This window comes from Berghia stephanieae, chromosome 3 (genome assembly GCF_034508935.2).
Source record: "Berghia stephanieae isolate SIO BIC M18660-M18661 chromosome 3, UCSD_Bste_1.3, whole genome shotgun sequence".
Classification (NCBI taxonomy): Eukaryota; Metazoa; Mollusca; class Gastropoda; order Nudibranchia; family Aeolidiidae; genus Berghia; species Berghia stephanieae.
The window spans coordinates 28,580,306-28,595,239 of record NC_088362.1 but is presented as its reverse complement, the minus strand read 5'-3'; the positions used below and the strand labels follow the sequence as shown (position 1 = coordinate 28,595,239).

The window sequence follows — 14,934 nt, the reverse complement described above, 5'->3', positions numbered from 1 at the left end:
TATTTTTAGGTTAGGGGTTTTTTCGAAGGACACGATTGGCTACTATTGTTAACCATGATTTTATTCTTTCAGGGATTGGTCGAAGAAATTGTTTGGAGTAACGTCGCTACGTCATATCGCGCGAAACAAAACAACTAGATTCTCGCTTTCAATCATGCGTAAAATACATTTTTGAAATAAACTCTTTTATCACATATTATTCTATCATATTTTAAGTAGATGATTGATAAATCTTTTAATATTCTTAATCGTCAAATTTTAAAGATTTCTAACGAAAAAAAGTATGTTTCTTACTATTTATTTTCGACTGGGTTAACAGGCAACAGCTTGTTTTCAATGTAGCTCGATAATCTCACTTTCCAAATGGAAGCGATAGGTGGTGCCGATAAAAAATGAGTGTTCATTTCAAATCCATGGATATTTCTTAAACGTAAGTACTGAAATGAATAAGCAATTTAGATTTCAATAATAAAGGTTTCGCAGCATTTTACTTTAAAGTTGGAAGCATGTTTGTTTAAACATAACTTTCGATCGTTTGACCCGATCAAAGATCAGTCACATTATGAAACTGATCACGTTCAGCTTGAAGTTAAGTAGAACCAGTTTTCAATTTGTTATGGCACTTTTTTAATATATATATTTTTTTCAAAATTCATGACTGTTTCTACTAATGATTAAAGAAGTATTTTAAAATTGAATAGGAAAAGTATCGATCACATTTGATGTTTTTAATCCTTTTCAAAGAATGAGAATTTGCAATGTTCAAGGATTGGGATCGCCAAACTGGGGAGTTCAAGTTCAGTTGAAGAGGGTATCAGAATATGATATTTTCCATATTACCGATTTTCTTTGGACAATATCATTCTTACGTTCAATGGTATCTAACTCATTTTTATTTATCTGCTCATATTATTTCAAATTTAATTTTATCGTGCTGTCCATTTTGGACACAATTTTATTTCCTTCAGAGGAATCAAGACCACGGTGTCCTGTATATTAAAAATGAATTACATAAACTTGATATGGGCATGGAGAGAAAGATAAAGTGAGTAAATGTCACTCCTATATAAAGGAAAAACACAAAACAAAAAGAAAACAAACAAAAAACAAAAACAAACAAACAAAACAATAAAAACAATTTTAAAAAAGCACAAATTGTTGTTCCCTTACATATGAGTCACATTTATTCACTTTATCTTTCTCTCCATTTTATTGGCTCATTTAGGCACCTCTAGTTTTAAGATGGGCATGAAGAGAGGAGAGGGAAAGTACGGTGAAAAAGTTATGTCCAACTGACCAATAGACATGCTAACCAATAATCGGATTATCTGTCCCCACCCACCACCCTCTGCCATTTTTGTTAACAAATTCAATGGTGTCAATCCTACTTTGCCAATAACAATACAAAGAAAATACTGAATGGCGGTGAATAATCCGCCATCAGTGCGTCAGTTTTTATCTATGAATAAGACTTCATTAAGCATTTACAGGACAAGTTCAACTTTCCTCTAACAGCGCCTTAGGCAAGAGAGCAGTCAGAGCGATGCGACTTGAGCTTCAATGAAACCGAAGTTGCATCTCTAACTAATCTCCCGATGAAAACGGTCAAAGAGAAAAAGTGGTAGGAATAGTAATTTTCACAAATTAATCCGGCTAATAAAGAATTATACGTTATCATTGACGTATACTTATTTGTAGGCCTGACAACCCAAATTGTTATGGGATCGGTGTTGTGATGGAAATACTCTCAAACCAAAACAAAATAATGTTCATTACAACACTGTTAATTCAAGCCCATAATTGCATTCGGTTATCAGCCCTTCAAATATGTGCACGTCGTTAAAATGAATTGAGTTATATATTATATGAGCTTACATTTTCTTTAAGTTTTCTGAATCTAAATAAATAAATAAATAAATATATAGAAGAGTAAAGTTGGTGCAATAAAATAAACAACATCACGTGACCGGATATTTGACATCAAACGTGACCCAGATTTTTTTATAAATGACCCGAACTATGCTGCAATTGACCTTTAGTAATGTCATGCGCATCCAACCAACTTTTTGTTTACATGTTGCTAAGGCAGCAAACTGAAGTTGGCGCGAATAAATTCAAGCTGTTTACTCCGAGTCTGAGATAGCTAGGGAGGCCACGATCATATTTTTTTATCGCCAAAATACCCCTTCTTTTATTTTATAGGAAAACCATAATCATGGTTCCCCCTCCTCCCGTAAACAAAACCATATCTATGTCCAGGGAAACGAAGATGGTTGCTTGTCTTTGGTTAAGGCGGACCATACTTTTTTTTTTACAGCGTATCAAATGATCAAAGTCAAAGCATACGGTCAATGTAATGAAGAGAGTAAATTCGAATCTATCTCCTATCTCTTCGCTCAGATGACCCTTTTGACAGAAGACAACTACTACTTCTACACTATAACTATAACTGCACTACCACTACTGTATTATAACCACTGATACCACAAAACTATAGACTTTTATACTATCTAGAACTAATGGACCGTATGGCTTAGCGGTACGGTTTTCGTCTTGTCACAAAAGTCGAGCAATGCCAATGCTAAGTGTGATCAGTAATAGGATGGGTGACTAATCGTGAAAAATTATACACACATTACCCCACTCGATTGAATGAGTATCTGGCTACAGAAATGGCGGTTAGTGTAGTGACAGTTTAAGTACACAAGGGTCGCCTAACAGGCTGTATGACAAAGAAATATGGTTCCACACGGCTTGTTGAAGTGGGGGGATAAATATGAAACATTTTGAAGCGCATTGCTCACGGCTATCTGTAGAAATGCGCTGTATAAATATTCATATTTATGTACTTGGTCCAACGGATACTATTACTATTTCTACTACAAGACCTCTACTACTACTACTACTACTAATAATAATAATAATAATAATAATAATAACAATATAATAATAATAACAATAACAATTATTATTGTTGTTGTCAGTATCACCGTTTATTAATGATTTAAAAAAGTGTTAAAGATACTTGCAAAATGTTGGTGTTGTGTGTGTTGTAGTAATCCAGCGACGCAACTCTGTACTGTCTACAACTACAAGAGACGCACAAGACCGTGGCACTAAACATCCCTGGCATGCATTTAGTCAAACAACATGAAAGCAACATTCACGGTAGCGTTAACTACGTCAAAGTCAAAGACAAAACAATAGTGACATACAACCAGGACATGACAGTAAGTGAGGTGGAAATTCTCAGAATTGAAAGCAGACACTTCAATGTGATATTACTGTCAACAAACCTCCACCAACGCCATTCAAGTGGCCAGTTACATCCACCATTAGTGAGAAACCAATGATTGTGATAGGTGACTTTAACTGCCACAGCACCAAATGGGGATACAATGAGAACAACAAAGATGGAGATACTGTTGAGGAATGGGCTGACCAATATAATCTGACACTCTTCTATGACGCATGAAGCATCCCTTCCAAGCGCTTGCTGGAGAACAGGCTACAACCCAGACCTTGCATTTGTGTCTTCCAGATATGTCAAAAACTGTCGGCAATCCCATTCCAAAATCAGTATACAGACCTATCGCCATTGAGGTAGGATCAGTCATCTCTACGAGAACAAACAAATTATATGAACTGTGTTCGTGGACCTGGCAGCTGCTTATGACACAGTAAATCATAGGAAACTGCTCCTAAAGGTTGCAAGGGTAACTCGTAACACAAAAATAGTTGCAATAATAAAATTCCTTATGTCAAACCGTCACTTTTTTGTGGAAATGGATGGGAAGAAAAGCAGATCACAAAAGAACGGACTCCCTCAAGGATCGGTACTTGCACATATCCTTTTCAACGTTTATACCAACGACCAACCTCATTTTGAGAACATCAGGGGGTTTCTATATGATCTGTGTCTTGTGTCCCAGGCCTCTGATTTCAAGACCATTGAGGAGAGACTAACGGATGTCCTGGAGCCACTCTCTGAGGCCACATTTAAAGAACTCACTTGCCAACCCAGGAAAAACTCAAGTGTGTGCTTTCCATTTAAAGAACCGCCAAGCCTAAAGAAAACAGGAAACTGAACATCTGGAATGGGAACATATTGGATAAAAACACATTTCCCATGTACTTCGGTGTTACCGTAGACCGCACAATGTCCTTTTCTCAGAACACAAAGAAAACAAAAGCAAAGGTGGCCACAAGAAACAACTTCCTAAGAAAAGAGGCAAAAACTTACACGCCATGGGGAGCAGATCCGAAAACAGTCAGGACAACCATAGTAGCCCTCTGCTATTCATCAGCCGAATAGGTCTCACCAGTCTGAGTAAGATCCTGCCATGTCAAAATAACACCTGCCGGATCATTAGAGTAACTTGAAACCGACTGCAGTTCCAGTCCTCCATCGGCTGGCTGGCATTGCACCTCCATACATTCAAAGAGCCACTGATTCCAAAGCCCAGAAATATGAATAGAAAATGGACCCAAGGCACCCAAGGCACAGCCCAATGACAAGTAGACTGAAGTCGAGAAAGAGCTTCACGATGGAAGAAAGCATCAACCCTGACCATGCAGCTGTATACAGGCGTTCCACGTTGAGAGAGTGGAACAATCATGCAAATGAAGCTGTTGGAGATCTGAGAGAAGAACTGTCCTACGGAACTGAGCTCCCCAGGAATGAATTGGTAACACTGAACAGAGCACAGGCAAAACTTGTGAGAACAACTGGAAGCATGAAAAAGTGGGGGCTGGTTGAGAGTAGCTTGTGTACATGTGGGTGCCCAGAGCAGACATCCTTAGAGAATGCCAGGATGCGCTCAGCTGCACTGACCATGACCCAAGAGTCTGCTCCCCAGATGCTGTGGAGTGGGTTCGGTGTTGGTGCGAAACTGTGACGATGATGACTTGCAAAATGAATAAGTCTTACACCTGCCAATATATAAGTAAGATGACAGGATGCTGATCTTTTTAACATCAAAGTACTTTTGTAACCCGGCAGTGCTAACTTTTATGTGTAACCCAGAATGAAAAGTTATTACAAAAGACGATTGCAAGATATTAGATTTAGATAAATTGCTAGTTTAACATTGTGGTAGACGTACATATATGTATTAAAGTTACATATCCAATAACCTGTAGGTTAACAGAGAAGGAAGGGCGCACAAGTTCATTGTAATTTGAAGTTGAGGAGTTGGAACAAAGTTGATTTGCATTGAGTCAGAATTCAATCAAGTCTTAGACTTAGATTGAAAGAAAAAAATCTTTTTTAAAACAAGAAACAAAAAAACAACCCTACAGCGTTCACCAGAATGAATAAAAACAGGACAGTCTTTAAACTGTATCAATGGAAATCACATCTTGCATATACAAGACCTCTAGTGCTATTGTGAGGATTGGTTCTCAGTCTCACCCGTTATGCTGTATCTGAGTGCCATAACACAACTTGTGAAATCCAAATAAATTAAAAACAGATTATAAATTTATATCATATTTATTGTCATTTCATTCATATTCATGTTATTCACACTGAAATCATTTTAAAAAAATATAGATATGATGTTTCTCCATTAAAGGTATGCTTGTATTCTCATCCTGTGAAAGAGAAAGAAAAAAAAAAAGAAAAAAATTGATAATTATTACTGAAACTGTGTAGTTCCATTTTAAAAATCTGTGATGTAAGAGCCTCAGCAAAAGCTTTGGTTAAAAAAGGTTCTGATTCAAGAAATGCACTTCTTAGGCAGAACATGCGATTAACCTGTGTAGACTTTAGTATTATGGTCTTGCATATAATTATCAAGTGCAGAAAGTTTGCCATTAAAATGATTATTTAATAGAATTTAATATAATTTGATTCGAGAAAAGGAACACAAAGGAAGAATTTGCGATTAACCTGTCCAGTCATAAGCATCATGTTCTTGTTTATAAAGTGCAGAAACTTTGCAAATAAATAGAATAAATAGAAAAGAATTTTATTCGAGAAATGGAATACAACGGCAGAATTTGCGACTAACCAGTTAAGACAAAAGCGCCATGGTCTTATTTACAAAATACAGAAACTTTGTGAATATTTCGAGAAATGTAGCACAAAAGCATCACTGTCTTGCATATGAAGTGCAGAAAGTTTGTGATTAAGCCACTGCATTATTTAATATGATGTTGCTGATAAATGAAACAATGCAATACAATTTTTTAAAATATGTTCTGCAACATCACATGGTCCCATCTATCAAATTCTACTACCATTACAAATCAGCTACATAGATGGTTTCATCAGTACTCTTATCTTGCTGATAAATTAAATTATAAATATAAAAAAAGGATATAATAAACTTTAAAAAATTATTATAAAGTTAAATGGTAGACAAGATAAAGAGGTCATTGCCTATTTCTTTTTAAATTTCTTATTCATAACCAAGGAAGCAGGTTTCTTTTGCTATATTCTTCTTGACTTCACTATGTAAATGTTTCTTTCAAGTGTATAACAAGCTCACAGGGCATTTTTATAAATAAACAGGAGCCAATACCATTAAAATGGAGAGATCACTGCCAAAAATTACATAGGGATAGATATGCATTGGTTTTAACGTGTATTAGACACTGTCATTAGAAAAAAGTTTTTAAAAATCTTTACAAACTACAGTAAGCTGCTTTTAAAATTAAGAAACGCTCGAAAGCAAAATATGGTCCTGTTCTCTTAATCACCGCTCTCTAGTCTATAGATTAGGTCAATAAAGCTGAGAGGTTTTATGAAGAATATAGAATATTATAGAAGTAGAAGAAAAACATTAATTCCAATAAAAAAAAAAAACAAAGAAGGGTCCATAATGATATATGAGGAATTCTATAAGATACAGTAACATGAAAGCCATTTTGATAATCTTGAAGGATAAGACTCAATGATGATGATGATGATGATAATAATAATAATTATGATACTTCTTCCTGAATATAAATTGATTAATTCCCATGGTATAGGCAGGCCAATGCTTCCAGAACAATTAAAGGAATGCAGAGACTCATTCTTGTTGTAATGTTATTTAGATCTGAAAAAAAAAAGATAAGCATGGCATTCTAAACCATTTTCCCATGGTCCCATAAAAAGCAATATCATCTCACACAAAATCATAAAGTAAAATTCATATGGACCAAACAATGAATAAAAGTTATAATTACCTTATTTTATCAATTATTATCATTGGATTTATTTAACTTTATATGTATTAATTAAATGACAATTCGAAATTAAGATACCAATGTTTGAATGAATAACTGGATCTAACTCTACAAGTAAAATGTAAATGTGCAACTTATTCAGATTTCAGCAAGCACTTGTTACAGTCTGTCGCTTCATGTTACAGGAAAAACTCCAGTTCCATGAGCCTTATGACTCTAAAGGACCAATTATTTCAAAGTAAAATGAAATACCATTTATTTTTTAAGAAAGTTATCAAGCACTATTTAAGGTCTGTTGCTTCATGTTACAGAAACAGGAAAAACTCCAGTTCCATGAGCCTTATTACTCTAAAGAACCACTTATTTCAATGTAAGAAGAAATATCATTCAATGTTGAATATATAGACATGACCTATTTCTTAATGGTTTGCTTATATTCAATAAAAACATTAGAAAACATAATGGACCTGGAACTCAGATACCACAAGGTTGTTAAAACCGTTGGGTCAGGTCTAATTTTATCAGAGGTTTATGATCATGAAGGCAAGATTACATAACCAATGTCGATTAGCTTTTTAAAAAATGGGCTTTTATTTACCTTCCGGTGAACTCATTTGATCAATATTTCCTGTATTTAACTTTCTGATCACATAAGAAAAGTCTAATAAACATTGAATATATTTTAATGCCTCTAGATTTCACTTTAAAGTCAAATAAAATATCTGATCACAAATAAAATTTTTGATAATTCGATCAACAGAGAGAGCTTTTCAAAATTGTTCGCTTATTATTCCTGAGGCAAAATTTAGATAAGACATCATTTCACATATCATGGTGATTCCTATGAATTACAAAATCCTAAAAAGCTTCTTCTTCATAAAAAAACGTAGAAATAAAATTAGGTAATCTAAAGTAATCAGAGAGGTTTAGTTTTCATTTCAATCCAAGGTAAATCCGTAAAGAGTTGTAGGACCAGGCCCCTCTTGATCATTACCCACAAATTGATTGAACTAACAGGGATGTGTATAAAACTGTAACAAAACCCCCAACGACCCCCCCCCCCCCCCCCCCCCCCAACACTCATACAAAAACTTAAGCACAGTTTTTTCATTTTCACTTCTCTTGAGCCAAGGGAAACTCGTTGCTCATTTTAGCTGCACAGATTCGAATTCAATCGCTTTCCCCCCCCCCCCCCCCCCCCTTTTTTTTTTTTCTTTTTCTTTTTTTTTTGAGCGAGTCTATTCTTTTCTCCTTTTTTGTTTGGCCTTGTTCAGTTTCTGAGCATGAATTTCTTAAAATTGTTTGTTTTCTTTTTAATACAAAAATATTGGGTTTTTTTCCCTCTATCTGTCTGGGAATAACCAATTTTCGTTATTGGCAGACCCTGTCTGGGAATAATCATAGCGATGACGAAAATATCAGACCGCACTCCCTGCATTTTACAATAAAATATGTTTTCTTTCACACAGCTACCGACCAAATAAGGCGAATAGGCTTGGAAGATCCAAAACGTCATACATGTAGTTTGACACCTGACAAATATCAAAGATGCGATAAGGGGTTGAGTGGGACATTTTCTTTTCCCAGACATTCTCATTTTTTCACCACCCCTTCCTCCCTCTCTGCCATTCCTTCTCCCATCGACTCTCAGCAAAAACAATAACAAAAAGTCTTATGTGGCAAAAATGGCTACCAACTTAAATCCCTCAAACAACACAAGATATTGAAAATCGTGGCAGAGACCCTTTGCCTTTGTCTTGTTCCTTTTCCAGTTCCAGTCATGAACAGATAATGAGAGAATGAAGACCTAAAGATTGTTTCGAAATCTATTATCAGGTTAGGAAAGAGCAAGAGTCAATAAAATATGACAAGCGATGAAAGCTTCGCACCACGAAAGATGAGGATTAAAAAAATACAACTTTTGTTGAGATTCCACCTGCTGAGGAGGGGGGTGTCTGCTTTTTTTTTTTTTTTTTTGTTCCTTTCTGTTTTCTTTTTCGGTCAAGTTATGACTGACACAGACTGTAAACGTTACCCATAAAATGTCATAAATTACGAAAAGTGTTTTCTCTCACACAGTATTCGAATCACTCACTGAATGAGCATGAAGCAGACATAAGTGAAGGAAACGTAAACTCTGTAAGTGAGAATCGGCGAGTGAAGCTGTACTGTAATGACTGACACTGACAGTGACAGTCAAATTGCGAAGTGAAATGAAAACAAATAAACAACGCATTCTAAAATTATGCCGGTGAGACATCCAAAGTTAAATACCCGAACGCTATTATGGATTAACATTGAACTAAATCGTTTCCTGCTCTCAAAACCAATCGATACAAATTACAAACTCAAACACTGAAATTGGAATCTTACCTTTGCATGAGTTGGACTGCCATTCTTTGCTGGTGATTAGGAACTTTAGCAGCCGGACAACGTTGCGCACAAAACAGGTCTCCCGTTTTTGTCGTTCAAATTGTAGATAATACACATTCAGTTAAAAACAAACACGTACAATTAAAATTGTTATTTAGTTAAATTCTTTGTATATGGCTAAATTATTCCGAAAACCAGATTTCAAAGAGTTCTTGTTTTGTTCACACAAGCGCATTGATTTTGGTGAATAATCTTGACCGTGGTCTAAAAATAGACCGACAGTAATTTTTGATAAATTTTACCATTTGTTTAATAAAAAATCAATATTTAGATATTATTTGACGCGTGATCGAGTATTTATGAATATGTGTTTCTTTTGACACCTAACAGACATTTTTTAATGGTTATTTTTTTCTATAATTTACATTGGAAGGTGAGCTGTCAAAGCCAGGAACATGTGTTTTGCCACGTGCATCTAAAATGGTCACGTGATGTTGTTTATTTTATTGCACCAACTTTACTCTTCTATAAATCAACGTCCCCAGATAAAAATAACAATAAGTGCGATTCTTGTGGTTAATTTATTCGCAAGGAATTATTTTATTTTAATATGGGTTTGAAAATCGCCTTTGAAATAAACAAACACCAGACAAGATAAAAGTATATATACAAATAAATGCAATCGTTCTTGCGGCCAAAATAAATGAAACTGAAAATCATAATTATGTCTCTCGCTTGTCAGCGACACCATCCTAAAATAGTAGTAGGAAAGTAGCAAGTCTAGTCAGACGTCAAATAAACGCCAGACGATCCAACCGTGAAAAGTAAACATTGAGTGGCGCACAATTCGTCGCGGGAAATTATGCTTGTTCAGGGCCCACGGAAAAAGAGGAGAGGGCGCGTCGTTGTCGGCTGGGATCACCTTGGCACATCACGCGCCAATTTCGAAGTTAGGTAGACACTGGACACATTCTTATTTCAATCATATTTTCTGCCAACGTTGAACGAGCGGTATCGCACCCATGACGGTTTGTTGATATTTTGTATTTCAAGATTTTAAAAAATGTTTACACTGTATTATAAGTTATAAAAGTTATTTAGTCTAGTTTTATGTCTGAATAGTGAAAGTGTAGCAACATTTCAATTCTTTGACGGTTTTATTTATCCACCCAGTGCGACATTTGTTTCAGATTCAGATGTTGCCGCTCAGTTCACTTCTGATGTGATGATGCTTTGATAAAAATAAAAGACAAAAACGTATTTTAAGTTTTCATAAATATGACCCCAAAAAAGTGGATAGTAATCAAAACTGGATGATCTTAGTGATGTGTCTTTTTACTTATGGTAGGTTCTTGATTATTTTATTCTGTCGCATGTGCGCGGGAGGTCAACTGAAAATGTTTTGAAAACATCATCGATCGCTTCTGTTATTCAAAAAGATGGGCGTTGCCGCGCTATTGTCCAACCTGGTTGAAGATTGCCATCCATAGGCCTAACGGAATTTTACTTCTTTGGTTTTCAGGATTTCATGTTTTTGTCGAATTAAACTTATATCCATATGTGTGTTACTGTTATAAATAGAACGTTTTGACTTAGACGGTTTAAATCTTATATCTTAAGATAAAGCACAGTCACAAGTCACAATGGATGAAAAAATAACGGGAAATTGTACGCGCCGTTATTCACATTCGTCGTCAGATCTCTGGAAAGGTCAACATCAACGGGTTTTTTTCCTTTGTTTTTTGTTCGATTTTGTAGCTGTCCACAATTTTTTTATTGATTAAAGTAAAGAGCAACGTGCCGCGCAATACCTTTTTAATTTTTATTTTTAAATACAAAAAAAATGTAAATATATTCCTATTAATAAGAATGCAAATACAAATCTTTTTACTTTCCCTCCATCTTTTAATTTACAATTTAGACTCACTAGAACTTAGTTCTGATGTCTAAATACTTGATGGAGCCGATTAAATATTTCAATTCTGAATGGATTAGTTTATGGGGAAAAAAACATCTCCAGAGTATGACAGTGAAATTAAGATGTCTTTTTTTTTTAAGTCATAGAGAATGCTTTTTGAAGACAGACCTAGAACAAAATGAAATATTTATGTGGTAGTTATCGAGTATAAGTTAGTGTAACTGTAACCCGCCTTTTTTTAAATATAAACTTTTACAATGGCCATTGTCATGGAAGATGTTGATAGAATTTAAAAATAAAGTTGGTGGAATTGTGTCATGTATAAGTAAACAATTTTATTTTGATGTTTCCCCAACAATTTTAACACTTTGACTCATGATAGCAGGTCATTCTGCAAAACAATCATAGGTAGATTATATAGATTTAGATAACATGTGATGTGTATATAGTATAAAAGTTTTTGTTTGTTCTTTACCAACAGAAATGGCTGAAGATAGAAATTTGTCCAAAGGAGTAGCATCTATTTTTTATCACGGTCAGCGTTTGAGGAGATGTCTAAGTGATAGAGCCATACCTATCAATTTGAACAGAGAGGAGATTACAGTATTGAAAATACCCAGAAAACAGGGTAGAGATAAAGAAAATATTCCTATTTCTCCAAACTCAACACCTAAAATGGCATTATCTTTACAAAGTATGGAGGGAAAATCTCTTGCACAGAGATCCTCTGTTTCTGAAATGGACAGTGATGAAGAGATGAAATTATCTCAGGAATTTAATTTTGATCAGAATAACAATGATAGCTTTAGAACACAATCATCGACAGACAAAGATATTCACACACCTCCCCCGAGTCCTACTTGGAATCTGAAGATGCTTTGTGAGGCTGTTAGTCCTGAAATCAGACGAATGCAACGAGAGAAAGAGCTGAATGCTGAGGAGGGCAGGTCTTCAACTTCTTCCTCAACCTATCCTGTTGTTAGCCCCACAGATGAAAATAGTCGGGATTGTATGGAGCCTGCTCTTGTTATCTCTCGAGAAGTGACCTCTAATGACATGGATGTTTTTACTTCACGCAAGGACAAGTCTCTTGGTAAATTGTGTGACAAGTAAGTTGCGATTTTTTTTTTGGTGTAAATTTTCTTTCTTTTTTTTTCTTTTTTTAAATTTTTTATTTTTGTGTCTTTATGACAATTACCTACTGTCCTTGGTGATACTTATTAATTCGGCTGGACTTCCACTGTTTCACAGCCCTTTTATTATATAACTTGGATCTTTTAACGATTGTCCATCCAGCAGTAATTGGCTAGCTGGGTCTGTTAGATCTGGTGGAAAGTACTTTGCATTAGACTAGCGTCCCATCAATGGCATGACAAGCAAATGCTATCATCCGTTTAACAGTATAGAAGCTGGAACGATATATTGTAATACTTAACTTATAGTACATATAAGAATACAAGGACATGACGTTGCAGCTTATTATTTAGTAGCAGACGTGCAGCTATGTGGTCTTGTGGTATGACACTCGCTTTCGGATCAGAAGATCTTGGGTTTGAGCCTCGCTTGGCGCATAGTTGAGTCCTTGAAAAAGACTTTACTCACATTCTCTCACCGTACTCAGGGTGTAAAATGTGTACCTGGCTGTTAATAGCATTGTCTCTCTCAGAAGAAGAAAATTGTAAGATCGCCTAACACTAACAGGTGCCTTTTGTAAAGCGCTTTGAGCACATTTATTGGATTTTGTGCTATATAAAAGCTCAAGTTTTAGTGGGTTTTTTTTAAAGATCTTGACTTATTTTCCTTAGTTTTCCCCATCTATAGTTTTGGTAGACTGGAGAAGAAAAAATTTGAAAGACTGTCAAACATGTGACCCAGCACCTCAAAATGGTATTATGTCTGGTTGATTCAAATGCTAAGAATCCAATGTATAGAAATACAAAATAATTATTCAAGTACAAGACATCTTAACGTTAAATCATTTTTTTGGTGTGTCTGTTTTAACCCAACGTATTAGCATTTTGAGGTGACAAGTTTCGCGCGTTTATTGCCATCACATCAATATTTTGCTTACTTTAAAAAATTCTTTCCTTTAGATTTCTCAGCAAGTATCCTGAATATCCCGCAGCAAATGATAAATTTGAGATCTGTCTTGATAAAGTAGCAAAAGATTTAGGTAAGCCCGATTATTATTATTATTATTATTATTATTATTATTATTATTATTATTATTATTATTATTATTATTATCAACGTGAAAACTAAGCTCCTAGGAGCTGTGGACTGTAAAAAGTTTAAAAAGTCCTCAGCTTCTTACAGCTTAGTTTTCACTTTGGCTTGTGTTGATTCTGAAGTTTACAGAGTGTTTTTTTATTTTGTTTTTGTGTTTCCTAAGATTTTACCCTTGCGGCCATAACATGATCCATTCTTTTTATTTCATTTTGTGTTTTGTTGTTATTTAAAAGGAATTAACTGAACTGAAGTGTTTTTCTTGGAATGATATAATTTCCACTGGGTAATTCCGACAAGACATGCTTTATACTTATCTTCTGCTGTGTGTCTGTATTTTAAGTGATGTATTGTCATTTTTAATGTTTTTGTTCTGGGCTGAAGAAGGGTTTTTAGTCCAAAACGTTCCATGTTTGGTATTTTGTTATATAGATTCATTCCTTGTATGATAAATGAAAACATGTCTACACAATTGTAAAATCCATTAAATGTTGCGGAAATTGGTATCATCAACAACATCAATATGAGAAAGGGGTTCCCAATCTTTTTCTTTTTCTTCTTTTTTTTATCTTAATCTTTTTATTTTGTTTATGAAAGATTCCAACTTTGAATTTAATCAACTTGTGTTTGTAAATGAATTAAAAATAAAAAACATTATTTTTTTTTTGTTGATATTCCTTACAATTAAACAATGACTATGAATTGTACCAATGAGCAATGAAAATTACATCTAATTTTATTCTGAAATTGATTTTTGTAACTTTTTTGTTTGTTTTCATACATCTTTGATGTTTCATAAACTTAATGTTATGCTTTGCCCTCAGCTGTGGAGCGTCGACGTATCTATGACATAGTGAATGTTTTGGAAAGTGTTGAGATTGTCAGCAGACAAGCCAAGAACAGATACATGTGGCATGGGAAAACCAATCTTCCTCATACTCTGGTCAAACTTAAGGTTGGTCAGCACAGTAGAAATCTCTATTAATATGCACGACTAGCATTTTCATTGAGTTTTACTATTTTAACACTTTACTCGCTATGTTCGATCTTGCTCTTATACATTTCTTATTTTTCTTAAGAACTTCAATTTAACATTACTGTAACCCTCCGTTGGCTGGAGATAATTTGTTTTGTTGTTTTACCCATACAAATAATTTGAAAATTGAATAAATAATTTCAGCCCTGACATTGAACGGTCAATTTGGTAATACTGTTGACTTGAAAAGAAAAATATTTTAACG

General features: G+C 34.7%; 1 protein-coding gene across 2 annotated transcripts in view; it reads left to right on the top strand.

The window, feature by feature from the left end:
* Positions 1-62: 62 nt before the first annotated feature.
* LOC144967490 (uncharacterized) overlaps positions 63-14,934 on the top strand; it is a 30,902-nt gene continuing 16,030 nt past the window's right edge. Inside the window, exons 1-4 of one of the 2 annotated variants that reach the window (XM_078904808.1) lie at positions 63-430; positions 11,949-12,576; positions 13,561-13,640; positions 14,518-14,648. In XM_078904808.1, coding sequence (XP_078760934.1) covers positions 11,951-12,576; positions 13,561-13,640; positions 14,518-14,648 — 837 coding nt within the window. In that variant the 5' untranslated portion in view covers positions 63-430; positions 11,949-11,950. Of the gene's footprint in view, positions 431-10,477; positions 10,578-11,948; positions 12,577-13,560; positions 13,641-14,517; positions 14,649-14,934 lie in introns of those variants that run through there. The other variant, XM_078904807.1, reaches the window with a different exon arrangement.